The sequence below is a fragment of the Bos grunniens genome, chromosome 12 (assembly GCF_055505025.1).
Source record: "Bos grunniens cultivar Pamir isolate PY7600 chromosome 12, Bosgru_T2T1.0, whole genome shotgun sequence".
Lineage (NCBI taxonomy): Eukaryota > Metazoa > Chordata > Mammalia > Artiodactyla > Bovidae > Bos > Bos grunniens.
The window spans coordinates 77,264,184-77,284,969 of NC_141176.1; the positions used below are offsets into that span (position 1 = coordinate 77,264,184).

The 20,786-nt window shown below is 40.2% G+C and overlaps 1 protein-coding gene and 1 pseudogene across 1 annotated transcript in view; both read right to left on the reverse strand.

Annotated features, from left to right (window-relative positions):
- Positions 1–20,786, reverse strand: part of LOC147361939 (ATP-binding cassette sub-family C member 4-like) — a 185,959-nt gene that overhangs the window by 14,294 nt on the left and 150,879 nt on the right. The window contains 3 exon segments of the mRNA XM_086330259.1: positions 8,721–8,826; positions 9,232–9,404; positions 12,697–12,786. Coding sequence (XP_086186385.1) covers positions 8,721–8,826; positions 9,232–9,404; positions 12,697–12,786 — 369 coding nt within the window.
- Positions 16,618–19,046, reverse strand: LOC147361940 (elongin-A pseudogene; annotated as a pseudogene).

Below are 20,786 nucleotides of genomic sequence, written 5' to 3' on the forward strand. Positions count from 1 at the left end.
CCTAGGGAGCCTGTACCGAGAGGAGAGAGAGAGAAGAAAATTTCAAGTGTCTATCATGCAGGGAAAAAAGCACAAGAAGGGTTTAGTAACAGAAGACATGACTTCTGGTCAGAGGTTCTGAGGATGAGCTTCAAGGAGGAGAGAGGGCAATGAACTAGACCTTGAAGAAAGGACAGGCATGAGCATTCAGAAACAGGGGTAGGTGGAGAGTGGTCTTTCCAGACACATGGACTATCATGGGCCAAGTGTTCTGGAGATGAGCCTGGCAGCTCCTTAAGGACAGAGTTATGTAGTTTTCCTTGTTTGCTGTTGCATCTCAGGGCCCTAGCATTGTACAAGATGAGTTACGGGCACACAGTACATGCCGGTTGAAAGTTCAATACAAATGAAACTAAATTCAGTGTGTGACTGGGTGAGCGGCCAATGGTGTGATCTGTGAAGACTACAGGGTGAAATCAAGGGGAGGATGAGTCCAGCTGGCATGGGAACAGGTAAGGCAGGGGATACAGGGATTACAGGATGAGGGATGTGGACCTGGAGGACCACATGCCTCAGGTTGATGGCTGTGGACAAGACGGAGAGTGAGAGGGGAAATGAGGGAGGGACAAACCAGGGCTCAGGATGGAGGCTTCAAACTCATTTATGTCAAATACTGGAAAAGATAGAGAAGAAAATAGAGAGAGAAGAGGAGGAATTGAGAGGAACAGGAGTGCAGTGCAGCCAGATATTCCAGGGAGCTGTCCTACACATAAAGATTAAATGGAGCCACTGCAAGATAATCTGATTAGTTTTCATTGGCAGGATGCCATCACTGATAATGGAGTGGCTGCAGGGAGAGGTGGGGGCAGGAGAGGCTGGAAGAAAATCCTAGTAAGGAAAGATGCCAGGAAGAGTTTTCACTACGGTGACAAACATTAAAGGGAGATCCCATTAGGGACAAATAGAGTGGGGAGGTGAAGATCTGAGTATTAGACCTCTAATTTTGGCTGCTAGGTGACACAGGGACAGTTGTTCAGCCTTGGAAGTTGGGTCCCTCATAAAATGGGTTCTTGTGATTTTCTCAGTGACTGGACACTCAAAATTTTTTCTTAGGTCCTGAAATAATAAATCATTCTTCTTACCCATGGAATGATGAATGCTGGGTCATGGTCACTTCCATAATTGCTCTCCCAAATCTGCTGCTTTTGCATGTAAGCACCCCCTTCATATGCACGTAAGCACCTCCTTCATAAGGTATTTCTTCTCCCTAATTGTGCTCTCTACTTCCATATTAGTTATTTTTCCTCTAAAAACTTGAATGCAAGCTCTTGGCATGTTTTTGAAGGAGATTTCTCTTCTGAAATGTTCTAACTGTATCCTTGTAGATGCTTATGAAAGAAAAATTCCATGAAGGTAAAAAACAGAATTTAAGTAAAGCTCTAGTTAGGTTTGAGCTGTTTTTTTGTTTGTTTGTTTGTTTGTTTTTCAGGTGGGTATATTACAACAGTTTCTGGGTTTGATTTCTCCGGCAAAAATACTTAGCAGAGATTTGAGCAGAGGAAAAGAGGTAAAGAATATGCATAAGATTGTTTACAAATAGAAGAGGTGGAATTTGAGATTCCTGGTCCTGGTTTTGGTCCTTCATCATTCATTTCCAAAGAATAATGGCAGACAGTGAAAATGTTGAACACAGACAGGTCACTGTTACAGCAAGTGCAGATTTTTATCTGCCTCCTTTGCTCATGCTTCTAGGGAGAACGCAGGTGATATGAAGACTGGAGTGTGCAGAAGGGAGGGTACAACTATGCTCTTGGCTGAAGAGAAAACAGGTCACAAGCACCCAGTGAATCCTAAGAACTACAGGAAGAACCCATCTTTTAACACAGAGACAGAGGTGAGTATTAGGAGAAAGAGGATTTCTAATTTATCTGTCTTTTCCCACTGTTTTGGAGGGAGTAAGAAAGATTAAATTAGCTGTCCCTATGACTCCATTATGTTTAATAAAATTAAAATTGAGAGACCATCTTTATAAAATAGAATTCTGAAATATTAATGGTACTTAATGAACCAAAGTTGAGTAAATCCCTTTGAAGGGTCAACACAAAAACAAAGCTATTAACCAAGTCAGTTGTTTCCCAACAAGTCTTTTGCTTAATTTATTTAGAGTAAACAAAACTACTTCAAACAGCTGAGATAAGAAAAGGAGCGAAAAGCAAAGGAGAAAAGGAAAGATATAAACATCTGAATGCAGAGTTCCAAAGAATAGCAGGGAGTGATAAGAAAGCCTTCCTTGGTGATCAATACAAAGAAGAAAGAGAGGAAAAGAATAGAATGGGAAAGACTAGAGATCTCTTCAAGAAAATTAGAGATACCAAGGGAACATTTCATGCAGAGATGGGCACAATAAAGGGCAAAAATGGTATGGACCTAAAAGAAGCAGAAGATATTAAGACCAGGTGGCAAGAATACACAGAAGAAGAATATCAAAAAAGATCTTAATGACCCAGATAACTGTGATGGTGTGATCACTCACCTAGAACCAGACATCCTGGAATGAAAAGACAAGTGGACCTTAAGATGCATCACTATGAACAAAGGTAGTGGAGGTGATGGAATTCCAGCTGAGCTATTTCAAATCCTAAAAGATGATACTGTGAAAGTGCTGCACTCAATATGCCAGCAAATTTGGAAAACTCAGCAGTGGCCACAGGACTGGAAAAGGTCAGTTTTCATTCCAATGACAAAGAATGTTCAAACTACCACACAATGTACACATTTCACATGTTAGCAAAGTAACATTCAAAATCCTTGAACCTAGGCTTCAATAGGATGTGAACCAAGAACTTCCAGATTTGGAAGCTGGATTTAGAAAAAGAGGAACAGGAGATCAAACTGCCAACATCTGCAAGAGAATTTCAGAAAAATATCACCTTCTGCTTCATTGACTATCCTAAAGCCTTTGAATGTATGGATCACAACTGTGGAAAGTTTTTCAAGAGATGGGAATACCAGACCACCTTAGCTGCCTCCTGAGAAACGTGTATGCAGGAAAAGAAGCAATAGTTAGAACTGGATATGAAACAACAGACTGGTTCCAAGTTGGGAAAGGAGTACCACAAGCCTCTATATTGTCACCTTGCTTATTTAACTTCTATACCAAGTACATCATGTGAAATGCCAGGCTGGATGAAGTACAAGCTGGAATCAAGATTGCTGGGAGAAATATTAAAAACTTTAGATATTCAGATAACACCAGCTTTATGGCAGAAAGCAAAGAGGAACCAAAGAGCCTCTTGATGAAGGCAAAAGAGGAGAGTGAAAAAGATGGTTTAAAACTTAACATTCAAAAACTAGGATCATGGCATCCAATCCCATCACTTCATGGCAAATAGACGGGGGAACAATGGAAACAGTGACAGATTTTATTTTCTTGGGCTCCAAAATCACCACAGAGAGTGATTACAGCCTTAAAATTAAAAGACGCTTACTCTTTGGAAGAAAAGCTGCAACAAACATAGACAACATCTTAAAAAGCAGAGACATTACTTTGCTGACAAAGATCTGTATAGTCAAAGGTATGGTTTTTCCAGTAGTCATGAATGGATGTGAGAATTGGACTACATAGAAGGCTGAGTGCTGAAGAACTGATGCTTTTGAACTGCAGTGTTAGAGAAGACTCCTGAGAGTCCCTTAGATTGCAAGGAGATCAAACCAGTCAATCTTAAAGGAAATCAACCCTGAATATTCATTGGAAGGACTGATGCTGAAGCTGAAGTTCCAATACTTTGGCCACTGATGTGAAGAACCAACTGATTAGAAATGACCCTGATGCTGGGAAAGACAGAGGGAAGGAGGAGCAGGGGACGACACAGGATGAGATGCTTGGATGACATCACTGACTCAATGGACATGAATTTGAACAAACTCTGGGAGATGGTGAAGGACAGGGAAGCCTAGTGTGTGGCAGTACATCAGGTCGCCAGGAGTCAGTCATGACTGAGCAACTGAGCAACAACAAAACAAAACCCTACCTTTCTGTTTTTGTGCAAATATATTCATCACTGAAACAAAATGAACTTGTTACAAGAAATGACAACCCACTCTAATATTCTTGCCTGGAGAATCCCCATGGTCAGACAAGCCTGGGAGGCTACAGTTCATAGGGTGGCACAAAAATCAGACACAACTTAGCAACTAAACAACAACAGCTTCAGCACCTATAACCACAGGACTTCATGGTGACAACCCTGTTGGTTATGCCTGTTATCAACATCTGTCACCTCCCCAGCCCTTCCCTCAGGCTGGCTGCCTGCCGTCTGGAGCGTCAGGTTTTGCAGCAGGTTGACTCATCTCACGTCCACATTAAAGCTTTCAGAACAGACAGTCACCTGCTTTACAAATCCAATATCCCTTGGAGATATTCAGGGTTCAGTTCTGGAATATCAGAATATAGTGAATATCACAATATAGTCAGTTACACAAAATTTCTGGCTCCCCAGGCTGTATAAAAGTTATATTTAGACTACACTGTAGCCTAGCAAGTGTGCAGCAGCATTATGCCTGAGAAAACAATGTACAGACCTTAATTTAAAAAATAATTTATTGCTAATGGGTGTACCTATGGGTGATTCTTGTTGATGTATGACAGAAAACAAAACTCTGAAAAGCAATTATCTTTCAATTAAAACTTAACTAAAATAATAATAATAATTTATTGCTGAAAAACACTATCATTGTAGACTTCAGCAAATAACACCGAAGATTGCTGATCAAGTACTCTTGAGAGTACGTGCCTGGAGAATCCCATGGACAGAGGAGCCTGGTAGGCTGCAGTCCATGAGGTCGCTAAGAGTCGGACCCGACTGAGCGACTTCACTTTCACTTTTCACTCTGATGCATTGGAGAAGGAAATGGCAACCCACTCCAGTGTTCTTGCCTGGAGAATCCCAGGGACGGGGGAGCCTGGTGGGCTGCCGTCTATGGGGTCACACCGAGTCGGACATGACTGAGGAGACTTAGCAGACACAGACACGGAGTGAACAAATGCTGTTGGAAAAATGGTACCTATAGACTTTCTCGACTTGCTGACAAACCTTTAATTTGTAAAAACAAAAAAAATGTACTATCTGAGAACTTCAATAAAACAAGGTATGCCTGTACCTCTAAAGCAAGCAATAAAGAAACTGATTCAAAAATCAAAGGTTTGAAAAATAACTATTTGTTATTTGTGATGATTTGCTGAATTGAAAACCAACTGGTAATCAGAAGCTCTAGATCAAAATATAAGATCTACACCTGGGGTGATTGGAGCACAGAGGACAATTCCCAACTCTGAAGCTGGGGGATGCATGTCTCTTAGTCCTCTAAGGTCTAATCCTGCTGTTCCAACAAGAGGAGTCGGCAACCACAAACATTTCAGACCAAGATGTAAACAAGTGGCTGAGTTTACATCTCCTGGTGGGACCTCCCTGTGACATCACTGATGACCTCCATCAGGGACCTTTAAACTGAAGGTCTCCCAACATAGGAGTAGGAAGGGCAGCTCCACACTGAAGGACAAGGTCATCATGGAAAACAATAATTTTGTTTTGTCAAAAAACAATGACATCCAGTCATTGCAAAGGTGATAGGCTCCAAAGAGAACCCTCACATGTCTCTTCTCTCTCCATCTTCCCCATTCACCCAGATGCTTGGTCTCCACACCCAGACACCAGCATCGATTCCTCTCTCCCCCTTCAGGTCCCACATTCAATTCATCATTTGGCTCCTCTTCCTTACCTCCCCCAAATCCAACCATCTCACCATTTCTACTGCAGACACCTTAGTCTCAGCCACCAACAGTCAAGAGAGGGCACAATTGTGAGAGAGAGGGAACACTGCATTTGGAGAATTGAAGACCATCAATGGTTTTAGCTGTAAAGGAAGGAGGGGGAGCAAAGTGGGACAGAACTAGAAAGGTGGAGAGGGTCCAGGCTGTAAATTGCTCTGTTAAAGCATGTTAAAGATTCGTACACTGATCAGTTGAGAAAAAATTGAGGTTACAGAAATTTACCAGAAGATAGGCTTCCCTGGTGACTCAGATGGTAAAGAATCTGCCTGCAATGTGGGAGACCCTGGTTCAGTCTCTGGGTTGGGAGGATCCTATGGAGTAGGAAATGGCAACCCATTCAGTATTCTTGCCTAAAACATCCCATGGACAGAGGAGCCGGGCAAGCTACAGTTCATGGGGTCGCAAAGAGTCAGACATGACTGAGAAAGTAACACACACGAGAAATTAAAGCATTAAACGAATTGAACATACTTTGATAACAACCACAAAGCTGATTGGTTCAGGGGATACAGATGTTCACATCTGTGAACCAGGTGCTGAGGGATAAGACTGAGGGATGACTAGCGGAGAGGCTTTCAAAACTCTGTCCTTCCTCACTGTTTCCCTAACCAATCACACATTTCAAGGTGACAATATTTCTAAGAATTAGATAATAAAAATAATCTGCTACTATTAATACTGGAATACCAAAAATAAAGCTGCAGGGTACATTTAGGAACAAAGAATTTATTTGAACAGACCCCTAACTGAGCTAGATCAAGCAAACTTTCTGCTGCTGCCTCTAAAGCCTGACAAAGGGCTTGAAACAGGTAAATTTTACAGCATTATTTACTTATTATGGAAGAAGGATGCTTTGGGGGACAGTCTTCAAAATATGCAGTGCTAAGAGATAAGAACAACAAAGCAACAAGAAAAAAGGAGAAATGAAAGGCTACTTTTCCAATTAGCATTCAAGAACACAAAATGAGGGTTTAAGACTACTAGGTGCTAAAAAAACATTTCTGGAATTTGAGCTACTCTACTGTAGTCTTGGAATTTAACCCAGTGCCTCATGAAAGTTTGCAGGTGGAGTTGGCTTCCTACTGAGTTGCTCTAGTCTAGACAACTGGCTACACTACTGGAGCCTAGAGTATTCCTGTGGTTGGGGATGCCCCACTCCTATCCTTGGACTCCTTGGAGCTCACTTCTCTGTATGTCCAGCTCGGTGAGTGAGGCTACAGGCAGTGCTTCAATCCTGACAGCCTGATATCTTATCTACTCAGTGTCCCCACTGATGATCCATCTGACAATGCATGTGAAATCGGAGGCGGGGGTGTGGTGGTGATATTCCAGAAACCGTCTAAGAAATCAAGAGACAGTTCCGATATCATAAGACATAAGGAAGTTTGGATGTTACTGTTTATTACATCAAAATACCTAAATATATCTTGCATTCTTTTGGACTGACTTCCCTTGTGGCTCAGACAGTAAAGAATCTGTCTGCAATGCAGAAGACCTGGGTTTAATACTTGAGTTGGGAAGATTCCCTGCAGAAAGGAATGGCTACCTACTCTAGTATTCTTCTTGGAGAATCCCATGGACATAGGAGCCTGGCAGGCTACAGTCCATGGGGTCACAAAGAGTCAGACATGACTGAGTGACAAACACAGCCTTTTGGGATTATATGCAGCCAAAGGTTTTCCTCTGAGCCATGCTTTCTATATCATTTTATAAAGCCACACACTAACATTTACTGAAACTCAGCAAGTAGCAGAGGGAAACAACAAAAAAAGAAGATGAAAAGAGATAAGGAATAGAGGGAGGAAGGAAAAGAAAATAAGGAAGGAAATATTAAATTACTGAGAGGAAAGAGCCAATCAAATCTGGAGGGAAGATACTAGACAGATGTCCAGAGACCAAAGCTTGGAGCCTACTGCATGTGCAGTGCCTAGACCTACTGTGTAAGAGACTTATTAGTTGTTTATCTAGTCTCTCGCCTTGATTTGCCTTCCTTTCTAAACTCTCACCTGTGATGCACAGGTTCAGTCTCTGCAAGTCAGATTTCATAGGCTCTCTGGCAAGCTGGCCTTTTTTAGGTTGTGCCAGTAAGCGGGCACTAGAGGGAGACTGAAAGTGGGACAGAGCTAATGTTCTATCTGACTTGGCTGTTCCTGCAGCGTCACCTCAGCAGGGGGACCTGACTCCAGCTCCAAGCTTCCATTAGCACATGGAGAAATAGCCCCATCGTGCTTCCTCAGCACGTAAGACCAGCAACTGGGAAGTGACCTCTCCTTGGAGGCTTGAGCACCAACTGTAGGGGCTCTCTTCTGAGTTCTTAGGTCTGAATATCTGTCCTAGGACATGGTAGCTGCTTCCTAAAATCATTACCCCAGTGTTTCCTTTCATTTTTCTAACCTCCTATTCTTATGTAGCAAATTTCCTATATTAAATCCTTTCAGTTGAAATACTGTTTTTCTCATGAAGCCCTTTCTTCTCATGGACTCCCTTCTGACAGAAAGAGCTGAAAAATTCTGCAACCTTAGCCAACAACCTCCTGGCAATCTAAATGAGAGGTTAATTTTTTGATTAAGGGAATCAAAAAACACTGAAACAACTGTGACACAGTGAAAATGACTGTGTTCTAGCCTCTTGAAATATGAAGCTATAACTTGGGTTTGGAATATTTTCATGACTGGATGTCTTAAAAAATAACAATTCAAATATATTAATATTATATGAAAATATAAGGTTATTGGATATATTATTTAATAGCACATTTTGAAAGTAAAGTTAATTACTCGAGTTATTTTCAGGTATGAAAAGAGAAACCAAGAGAAGATTAAATTACTGGAGGTTTCTATCAAGTTTTACAAGGAAGGATCAGTGCAAAATTGAATATAAGTGAAAACAACTGAAATGGTGTGGGTCTTACCAGTATCTGTTCACAGTCAATAACGGTGCTCAACCTGTGTGTGATGGTTAGCACAGTGCAGTCAGCAAATTTCTCATGGATTTTTTTTTGTATTAACTCACCAGTTCTGGAATCAGAGAAGTTGATATACTTCAGTGAAGACAGGAAAGGCAGACAAGAGTTAAAAATTAAAAATCAATGCTTTAACATATAATCTTGTTCCTAAAAAACTAACTATAAAAAGTCTATTTAGAAATTTACTATTTTTCATAAAGTGATGGAAAATAGTCTTCCCTTGAAATTGCTTGAAACTATCAGAAGCTGAAATCCAGCTTCCTTAGGATGCCTCATAACAATATTAACAGCATATAACTGTCTTGCTTTCTTCCTTTGTTTTCCTTTGTGATTAACATTATTAAAAGATATCTGTGGGTCAAAGAGAGCATAGAAACACTTTTCAGCATCACTAAATGTTTTCCATTTACTACATTTACAATTTGGATTCCAGGTTTCATGGACCTCAGCTACATACCTTGGATCCACATTGGATGTGGCTTTGTCAAGAATCAATATCTGATTTTTCCTGAGAATAGCCCTAGCAAGGCACACTAGTTGTCTCTGTCCAACACTCAGATTCAATCCTGATTCTGCTAATTCGGTATTCATTTCACTAGGCAGAGCTTTGATGGCTTCTTTAAGTTGTACCTGTGGATACAGAAAGAACAAAATTTCGAAAACAAATGACTGCTGAAGTAGAAAAGCCTCTTAGAATGTTAGAGCTTTGAAGTCCTCATGACTTCTTATGTATCTTACATATACCCCCCTGTGATGGGAAAAGCTGTTTCCAGTTAGTGTTCACTGAGAAAGATGGTTGGTAGAGTCAAGTCAGGACAGAAAGATCTCAGTGTCCCCCCCATCCCTGCCACATGCCATCCACCAACAACCCCCAACTAGGAATTAGTTCAGAAAGTCTCAAAAATTGAAGCTATTTCTCCCAATGTGGTTTAAACAGAAAATCTAAAAGGATCTTTATGGTTTAATCAACTTTACCAAAGTACATTTTGCATAAGAGGTGGTACATTAAAAGGAATTAAAAAGAAAAATTAGAGAAAGTATGGTTCTCTAAAGATATAATCTTATTAACAATTTACAACTTTTTAACGTTTAAAATAATACAAATTTAAACAATGGAAAACTCCATCTTATACATTAGTAATCCTGGGACATTTCCCAAGCTTAGTCTATAAATAGTGGACCAGTCAAGTGCATTTTCTTCAATATCATAAATGTCTTCCAGTGAATGAAAACTCACAAAAACAAGATAAAATATTACATTTTATCTCCCCCACAATATGGATATATGTGATGTTTATACTAATCTATCTTCATAAAATAATACTCATAAGATTAAAAAAAACAAATCTTTAACCACCAAATATAATCTGAAAGAACACTTGGTGGTAGGGGTCAGTTCAATGAATATTCATTTTGGAGAAATATTATGGAGCAAGAAGCCAATTCAGGCTGTATTTAAAGTGAAAGAACAAAGAAGAAATACACTTCTAATTAAGAAACCAACAGATCGATGGCCAATAAGTTATGTGACACAGTACAAAGTCAGATAACAAAACACCAAGGGTGAATGAGTAGCATTTTTGTGATATCCTAAATGCTGGAGCACTTCCACGAATGTGATCCTGAACTGTGCTCCTGATGGAATCCGATCCCTAGAAAGCAGAATTCTGAGTCAGGATTAAATACGGTATTGGTATTTAGTGACAGCATACAAGGTGTACAAACTCTAAAGGGTAAAATTTGAATTGTGGTGCAAGTGGTTGGTCTTTGTTAAGACTGACATTCTAACTTCAAAGAAATAATCTCACACTTACTCCTGAGTTGGATGACATCACAAAACTAATCTGGTTTTTTTTCTTTTCCTTCAGGTTGTCCATATCTGCTTCATGACAAATAAGAGTTGTAAGGGGTAGTGTTTTTCATAAAATACTGTTTTCTGAGACACTGCATTTATTTATGAATCAGGAATAGTTATGAGATAATATGAATATCAAAGCTCTCTGTAGTGTAATCATAAAATCAAGGTATAAAGTATTAGAATGGAAGAAAAGGGCAACAGATGCAGTAGACAATAATAACTAGAAGTTACAACTGGAGAATCTGAACACATTAGACGATAGTGTAATATTACTGTTTTATTTCTTATTCGAGATAATTGTGTTAGATTATGCAAGAGAATGTCCTTGAAAAGGATAGAGATTGTGTCTCTTGATGACTGTGATAGACCCAGAATCTGCAACGATGCTTAAGAAGCTCTCAGAGATATTTGTTGGCAGTGTGAAGGCAGAAGTGAATCTCATCATATGACATATCTGTTCCTATAAATTAGAAAGTAAATCCATATAGACAGTTTACATATAACACTATTATTACGTGTAAAAGGATTATATTCTAATAACAATTTAACTGGCTTTAGAATATCACATCACACTATAAACTGTGGAAAGCATATAAAAAGTTATAATTTAAGGAAAGTGGAGCAAATAATACTATTCAAAACTGTACATCTCAATATGAAATACTTCAGATCATTTTTGAGGTTGGGAAAATAATGGAATAGAGCAAAATTGAAAAACAATAAACTGAACTTATAAGGTACCCTATTTCTGTTATCATAAACATTTTTAAAGTAACCTGCTGTGTAGTGTATCTAATAGGTGCCAACACTTCTCACAGGAGGTTAACACAGGTGTCAGATGGTTCCCACATTTCATGGAACCTTCTTACTTCTCAAAAAGAAAGACTGTTGTGGGCTGGAAGAAGACAAGGAAATGCAATCAACAGATGGGGAAGAGCTTTTACTAGAGCAGGGCCAGCAATAAAGGAAGTTCACATAATACAAGGAAGGCCCAGGGAAATGGACATGTGACCTGTTGCCACCACAAGGACTGAACCATGTGGTTCCTGATGCATAGGCTGCTGACGCCCAGGTTTCTGGATCTTGGGTTCCTGTGTGATGAGACACACTTGTGTCCTAACAGAGATACTATTGATGCTAGATTTGTGTAACACAAAATTTTTTTAAAGAAATAAGGCATACTTCTCTGAAATGAAGAAATAAACCAAACATTTAGTACCTATTTATCAAGTGCTACGTTTTAAAAGCAAAAGACAGAGCTAGGTTCCATGAGAGATTAGAAGTCTGTCTATGGTTTAGAAATCTAAAGTTTCTGCCATCAGTAGAATCAATTTGCAAAACTAGGGCTAATACACAAAATAATTAGTATTAAAATATACAAACCAACAGCAACTTAATAGTCAAAATTTTTTCATGCAAGGGTAGGGAAATTCAGTGAAGTAGGGCAAGGGGAAACACAGCACAAATAACAGAAACTCCTCTAGAAATTAACGTATCTATATAAAACTGAGCCAAAACACCAGGGTTCTGTTACCTGCATTCATGCTGCAGCATTAAAATGATATAATCGCCAATAAGTAATCATCACATTCCAACTAAATAATTTACTTTTATAAACACTTCCTTATGAAACTTTATCGCATTGTATTGGAATGATCTTGTTTATCTTTCAGTTAATAATGAAAAATTAGTGTCTCCACTTAGATAGCCCCTAGGGCCAGAGGAATAAAATGAACATTGGAGGGTAATTAGGGTAATTAATTTACTAGGTCACTCATAGAATGTGATCCCACAGTTTTAATGTCTAGTGTAATAAGCTCTGTCAAGGACAAAATAATGTATCTAGTTGCTTGGGATTCTATAGAAAAAGCTAAAATGAAAACATGAGGAATTATATTATTGGTTTTCATTATCAATATACACATTTTAAGTGTACCCATCTCATCACTGTTCTCCTGGAAAGTAAACAGTTAAAATGATAAGCTTCCCTTAATTACTTGCAATGCTATGAATGTACACACACAGATACTCATGCTAACAAGTTAATAACATTACATAAATTACCTCTTCTAAGACATTCCACAGTTCCTCCTCCAAATACTCATTAAAGGGATCCAAGTTTTTCCTCAGTGTTCCAATGAATAAAACAGGTTCCTAAATACCACGAAATAGTGAACATTACTACCTTAGTCTCTTTTCTTTTTTTTTTGTTGTCTCTTTTCATTTTAAACCAATGCTTATAGAAAAGAATGAAAATACAAAATATCAAAATTCACTGCAATTATTAATATTAAAGTTACAAATGTATGTTTACAAAATAGTATCTCTAAAATAATTTTCCATTGTACAAAGTGTGCTATAAAAAATCCTCTGGACTATTAAACACTAAAAGAAGAAAGTGTTTAAGAAGTATTTTCATCTTAAGAAAAAATAAATGAAGAAAAGAAAGGAAAATTTTATTTTTTAAAAAAATTTGCCATTCTGGTAATAAATATCTGGTTAAACACACACACACAAACTGACATTATAATCACATGAGAAAGTTTACATCAAGATCTACATAAATTAACTGTCAATCCTGGTGTGACTGGGAAACATCAACTGCATGATTAGTTGAGGCTTATGCTTCAAAGCAAAACCATTCAGTATTTATACTTTGGCAATGAAGAATAAACTAGGTTACTTTCTCCATTGGTCAGACTGTCTTCTAGGATCTGGAAATCTCTCCCCAGGTGTGAATGGAACATCCCCACACGTTCAAAGAGAACGTCAGCTCCTGGGGCCTTGAGGTACCTCTGTCCGTGGAGAAATCACCTCTGATTCTGCATCAGCTGGTCCCCACGTTCTCTCACCTGTGCGTCAGGATGACCTGCCTCACAGAACCTCGTTACTAACTGCAAGGCCAGGAGGACCTGAAACCCACTGTGACATGAGCCATAATAAAATTATTTAAATAGCTTTTCCTATTCATCTACCTATTCATCATCAAGAGGAGCCACAAGTAAATTACACTGGAATCATATACCTCCTGAGTTTCAGGAGAGAATATGTACATAAGCTCATGTAGACAACTTACATTTTCTTCTGGAAGGCTCTAGTAAGCCAGGTCATAAGAATATGGGCAGCAGAGAAGAGCCCAACTGGCTCCTTTCAGTGAAGGGGGCAGAACAAGGGGAGGCACACGTGTGGGAACAAGAGGAGACCTGACTCTTCCACAGTGCCTGGAACTGCTCGGAATCACCAGCCTCAAAATCCTGCCTGGTCTTGGGGCTGGAGTTTCCTTCTAACTTCATGAAAGTCTGAGAAGATGAAGAAGACAAATATTTCTCTTCCCTAGTCATGATGAAGAATGATACTTTAGAGAGCCTCCCATACCTTCTCTCCCTATTGTCTCAGTTTTAAGTCTAGTGATCAAGAAATGAAAGCAGAAGGCACAGGACAGTGTGCCACCAAAAGAGATATACCCCTAAGGAAAATCCAAAATTAAAAATATACTATGTAGGGAGCTTCATTTGCACAAAATTGATTAAGTGACCGATAAGCCTACAAAGCATTGAAAATCACCAGAAATACACATTTCAAAATGATTGTTGAATTGAACTGAAAAATCCAGAGACTCAAATTTAAAGTTTCCCCTAAAACTCTTGAATTTAGAAACAAAGATTAACACCCATCTAAGCAATAGTACGAGTTCCTTGTCAGGAGAATAACCATCATTGTACCTCATATTTTTATAAAAACTTTTTACTCTTTGTAATTTTCAATCCCCCATGCAGGCGATTTCTCATCCTTTAGCTGTTATCTATGAACTTTACACAAACAACTGGCGAGGTGAGGGGAGGCTGGTCCCAGTGTTCCTCGCCCTTCTCTTCTCCATCTTCCCTCCATTATCCAGGTCCTTTCAAGTAAGCAGGTACTCCCTGAATGTAATCTCAACTGGCATTCTTCCTGGGGAATATACTTAACTACTTCAGATCTTGAGCACAAAGGACGCATACACTTCAACTACCTGTTGTGTTTAAGGAAATTATTTAGGAAAAGCTTTCATTTTTGCTTTTTCCTGAAACTTTGAATACAAATTGAGGAGTACTTCTTAAGAACACAGTATTCATCTTTTTTTTTTTTTTTTCTGTTTTGATATGTAACTTCTGTGTAATTAAAAAAATAAAGTATTCGTCTTTTAAAGTTCCCCTGAGGACTGATGGTCTATGTCCCCACTCCCCTGTCTCTGGTTCCTACTCAGGTCCTTGCTGCCATCACACCTCCCCCAGTTCTGACCTGTTCATGGCAGGACCAACAGTGATGGGGATAAGCCTGGGAGAGAGAGATGACCCCAGAAGCTTGCTGCTGTTCCCAGGATCACAGGTAACAGGGATTCGGGGAACATGATGTGGACCTGGCTCACCTGAGTGGGGCAACTCAAAGAAACAGTACTGGGCTCCCCCTTCTGCAGAGTCTGCTCTCAGCTTCCTAGGCTGCTTAAATCAGGGTGTTGACACACAAGCATCACTGCTTGCTACTCATTTGAGGGGAAGAGAGATGTACGTTTTCTGCACATAGACAAGTTAACTTCAAGTAACCAAACCAACAGACTTTTCTCCATCTCGGAGCCAACAAGACACTGTAAAGACAAAGGTCTCTTGGCTGGGGAGGGGTAAGATTTTGAATATCTTCTCCTCACACTTATTAGCCCATAATACATAAATGAAAAAGCCCATTTCAAAAACTGATATTCTCCAAATGAGACTCAAAACTGATATTCTCCAAAGGAGACTCAAAACAGGAGGAGTCATATCATCTGACTTTACTAAACTTTTGTTATGTTTTGGGAAAAATATCTCAGGAGAACATCATTCAGTTTAACTAACATTTATTGAAAACAAAAAATAAATTTGGAGTCAGACAGTTCTAAGTTCTGATTCAACTTCTCATTAGTTATTAGACTCAGGGTAAATTACTTATCTTTCCAAGACAGTTCCATTACTGGAAACTGGGGTTAGCCTTGCAAGGCTGCTGTGACAATCTGAAACACAATGAAGTTCCTGATGTGATGCTAACATGGACCAGGAGCCCAGCCCAACAGGGAGACAGGCAGGGACAGTGTTTGTCAAACTTCAGATTGTGCATTGTGATCATCATTTTGTCTTTTATATGAAGTAGAATAGAACTGGCATCACAGAAAATATCAGAGCACAGAGCAATAGTAATGTTGTTTTGTGACATTTTTGTTTCTGTGTGTGTATGTGTGTGTGCGCGCGTGCACGTGCCTGCATGCACATGAAATCATGATATGAAGCAGTTCTATCAAGGACCATAGTCAACAGCCACCTGAAGTCTTGCACAAACAAAGTAATTTGCTTCTCAGCCTCTGGAGTTGGGACTCTCTTTAAATTTACTTTGAACCCTATTAGTATATTTTGGAAATTAATACATTGCTGATCATGTCATTTACAAATATTTTCTTCTTTTCCATAGGTTGTCTTTTTGTTTTTTTTAAATGGCTTTCTTCGTGCTATACTTTTAAGTTTAACCAGGTCACATTTGTTTATTTTTGCTTTTGCTTCCATTACTTTAGGGGTCAGATCCAAAAAAATAGTGCTGGGATTTATGTCAACGAGTATTCTGCCTATGTGTTCCTCTAAGATCTTGTCTTACTAAGTATCTTGTCTTACAGGTCTTTGCTCATTTATTCATTTTTACTTTATTTTTTTATATGGTATTAGAGAATGTTCTAATTATTTATTTATTTATTTTTACAATCTAGGGGCAATATTTATTAATTAAAACTATGTCTTATAGTTTACAAAGAAGCTAATTAACAACAAAGGTACAATCGACCTTAAAATCCTCGGTGAGAGCGAAGCTTCACGTCTTCAGAACTCTGAAGTGCTCGCCAGGCAAGGAGGCAGCGGCTGCGGACACCGGCTTGGGCACAGGCCTGCTGACGGTGCAGGACACGGGGACGGAAAGCTTCCACGGAGTGAAAGGCTCTGGTCTCCTCTGGAAGTTCCATTCCCCAACCCCCACCGTCCTTGTATTCCTCCCCCCAGATTTCATTTCCAAGGTAAGTCCTCGATTTATCGTCGGGAGAACCTGATATTGAAAGCTTTAATCGTCTTGGCCATCATTGGGGCAATTTTCTTCACGGGTGGTTTCCTAGGATCATAGGAAATGGTGCTGTTGACCACTGGAGCTGTGTGGGCGCCACTAGTGCTCGGGCCATCATAGGCCGTCTCCTCGGGGCTGGCGTTAAAGCTGTTGCTGCTGCCACTGCTGAAGGAAGCCCGGCTGCTTCCTGTGGGGTACGGCACTGGCTTGATCCTGATTTTTTCAGGCACAGCTGCTCCTCCTGTTCCAAATTTCTCCTGCCTCCTTCGAACATCACGAGGTGACTTGGCCACAGAGTTGACAAAAGCCGTTTTTGCTTGTCGGCCTTTGGGCTTATTGGCGTGTGCAGATCGGATGTTCTTTGTGAGGACTGGCAGCCACTGCTCTCGTGCATCCTGAAGCCGCAGGTACATCTCCCGCCATGACTCGTACTCTTCGGCCTTTCATCCTTGAAGTCTCGGTGACAGTGAACTTTCCATAATTGATCCGTTTCTTCAATTAATACGTGATTGTACTCTTCTATTCGATACAACTGATCAGGTGTGCACCTCTCCAAAACAGGTTCAAGGACAGAATATGGGACGCCTCCCACTTCAAAGATCGAGTCGATGTTGTTTTTAAGCACCCGGATGCACTGCTCGTGCAAGGTCATCATTTTGGGGAGATAGGCACACTTGGAACCAGAATAGACCTGCATCTTAGAATTCATTCTTCTTCCGGTGAATCCAGCTTCTTCCTCTTCCTGGGGTGAGGAGAGTGCTTTTCGCTTTGGTTGGAAAGATGACATCAATTCAGGGGAAGGAAGTGGACAGTAGTTGGCCTGGATCACAGGTAATGGGCAGTCAGGTAATACTGGCAATACATCGCTGGGGACCTTTTTCAGCTTGGCTGAGTCGGCTCCAACTGGCGGAAGCTTCTCAGGCTTGTTTTCATTCACCTTAGGTAATTTGTGAACTGAGTCCAAGTTTTTACTAGTGCTTTTTGAATCATTTTTTTAAGTCCTTTTTCTCCAGGAGTCGTGGTTGAAGTTTTCACAATCTTTTTCTTTTTCTTCCGGGGCTGGTCATAGCTGAGGTATGACTCAAAAGACATGGTGGGTTTCTCGAATTCATCATCCGAATCTGCCTCCTCACCTTTAGGGAAGGAAGCCACCGACTTTCTATCTGAATGCGAAGGTTTGACTTTCCCTTCTTGAGTCTTCAGGTTGTTAGAAACCTTCTCTTTTGCCTTGGGCAACAGGTCTCCTGCCCCCTTGCCCATGTCTGAGTTTTCTAGACTGTGCTTGTTTTTGTCTGATTTGGTTTTCTCGGAGTCTCTAGGGCTTTTTAAGGTGGTTGTCTTAAGCCACCTCCAAGGGGGGTAAGACCTTCTTCTTGGCGTTGCCCTCCTTCTCCTTCTCTTTCCTGACACCAGAGGGCGGTTTCTCCTTTGTGCTGTCCCCAGAGGTCGGCCTCCGGTTTTCCTCTTTGGAGACGACCTTGTGTGACTTTTCTTTGATCAGAGAAGACTTCTCGTCTCCTCTGGCATCCGGTGGACGTTTTTCTTTATGGGAAGATCTGTGCTCCTTGCTCTGACTCGTGCTTTCTCTCCCCTGGGCTTCCCCCAGGTGTTGCTCTTGACTGACTCCCAGTCTGTCCTGAAAGGCGTTACTATGGCCTTTGCCAGGCTTATGGTGGGGAACAAAGGGTTCATGGTCCTCCTCCAGGGGTCTGTAATGGTCCAAAGACATGTGATGAGGGCTGGTGGATGGTGGAGGGGACTGAACATGGCCATAATCGGAAGACTCATGGTCTGAAGAGTAAACTGGAGAAGCTCTGTGGTACCTCTTTCTTTCATCTCTCCTCCCATGACTGTGAGATACTTTGTGAGGCCGCTCGAGCTCTGGGAGTTTTCTGTGCTTTTTCTATTATCAGGACTGTATGACTGGCTGCTGGAGGCTTTCCAGCTTTCCAGGTAGTCCCCCTCTATCTCTGCCTCCTCCCTCAGGGCATCCCTGGGGCGCTTCCGAGAACTGCTCTTCTCAAAGTTCTGTTCGTCAGGCTCTGTGGTTCGTTCTACAGGAACCAGCTTCTTCCACTGGGCCACCAGGTCCCGGGCAAAGTTTCCGACGTGCTCGTGTTTTCGCAAGCTGTTTACCGTTTTCCCAACTCCAGTCTCCGCAAGAATGTCTACTGTAATGGGCAGGGCGGAGAGTTTCTTCAAATATTTCAATAGCTTCTTCGGGTCTGCGTTCGTGGCCAGGCGCGCCTGCAGCTTCTCCACAACTTGCAGCGCCGACTCCGCCGCCATCGCTGTCACTGGCGCGGCCTCCTTAATTATTTCTTTTTTTAATATTTTATTTTATTTTTTAACTTTACAATATTGTATTGGTTTTGCCATATATTTTACATGCAGTCATGCAGATTTCCCCACACTATTTATTGAAGAGACTATCTTTTCTTTATTACATATTGTTACCTCTTTTGTCTTAGATTAACTGACCATAAGTGCATGGGCTTATATCTGGGTTTTTTATCCTGTTCCATTAATCTATGTGTCTGGTTTCTGTGATAGTAACATACTTTTTCATTACTGTGTCTCTGTAGTATAGTGTGAAATCAGGGACTGTGATTCCTCCAGCTGTGTTCTTCTTTCTCAAGATTGTTTTGGCTATTTGCGGTCTTTTCTGTTTCCATACAAATTTTTTTAAATGTTTTTGTTTTTGTTTTGTGAAAAATGCCACTAGCAATTTGATAGAGATTGCATTGACTCTGTAAATTGTCTTGGGTAGTATGGTTATTTTTAACAATATTTAATCTTTCAATCCAAGAATATAGTTTTATCTTTTCATCTGTTTGTATCATCTTGAATTACTTTCATCAGTGTCTTACAGGTTTTATATACAGGCCTTTTACCTCCTTAGGTAGGTTTATTCTGTTTTTTTTTTCCCCTTTGATGTGATGTCAATGGGATTGTTTCCTTAATTTCTCTTTCTGATACTTTGTTTCTAGTTTACATAAATACAGTCAATATCTGTATGAACAATGGCTTATACAGCTCAATATCAAAGAAACAAACAACCTAATCAAAAAATGTGAAGAAGACTTAAATAGACATTTCTCCAAAGACATACAGATGGTCAACAGACCCATGAAAAGATACTCAGCATCACTAATTATTCAGTTCAGTCGCTCAGTCATGTCCGACTCTTTGCGACCCCATGAACTGCAGCATGCCAGGCTTCCTTATCCATCACCAACTCCCAGAGCTTGCTCAAACTCATGTCCATTGAGTTGGTGATGCCATCCAACCATCTCATCCTCTGAGGTCTCCTTCTCCTCCCGCCTTCGATTTTTCCCAACATCAGGGTCTTTTCTAAGGAGTCAGTTCTTCGCATCAGGAGGCCAAAGTATTGGAACTTCAGCTTCAGCATCAGTCCTTCCAATGAATATTCAGGACTGATTTCCTTTAGGATTGACTGGTTTGATCTCCTTGCAGTCCAAGGGACTCTTAAGAGTATTCTTGAACATCACAGTTCAAAAGCATCAATTCTTCTGTGCTGAGTTTTCTTTCTAGTCACTAATTATTAGAGAAATGTAGAGCAAAACTACAATGAAGTATCACCTCACACTGGTTAGAATGACCATCATTTAACATCCACAAATAATAAATGCTGGAGAGGGTGTGGAGGAAAGGGGACCCTCCCACACTGTTGGTGGGACTGTAAGTTGGTACAGCTGTTATGGAAAACAATATGGAGGTTCCATAAAGAACTGAAAAAGAGTTACTGGGTGATCCAGCAATTCCCCTCCTCAGCAAATATCTGGAAAACATAAAAACTCTAGTTCAAAAAGATACATGCACCCCAGTTTTCACAACTTTTCTATTTACAATAGCCAAGGTATGTCCATGGACAGATGAATGGATAAAGATATGATGTATACACACATACACAGAGGAATATTATTCAGCCATAAAAAGAATGAAATAATGCCATTTGCAGCAACATAGATGAACCTAGAGATTATGAGACTAAGTGAAATAAGTCAGCAGAGAAAGACAAATAT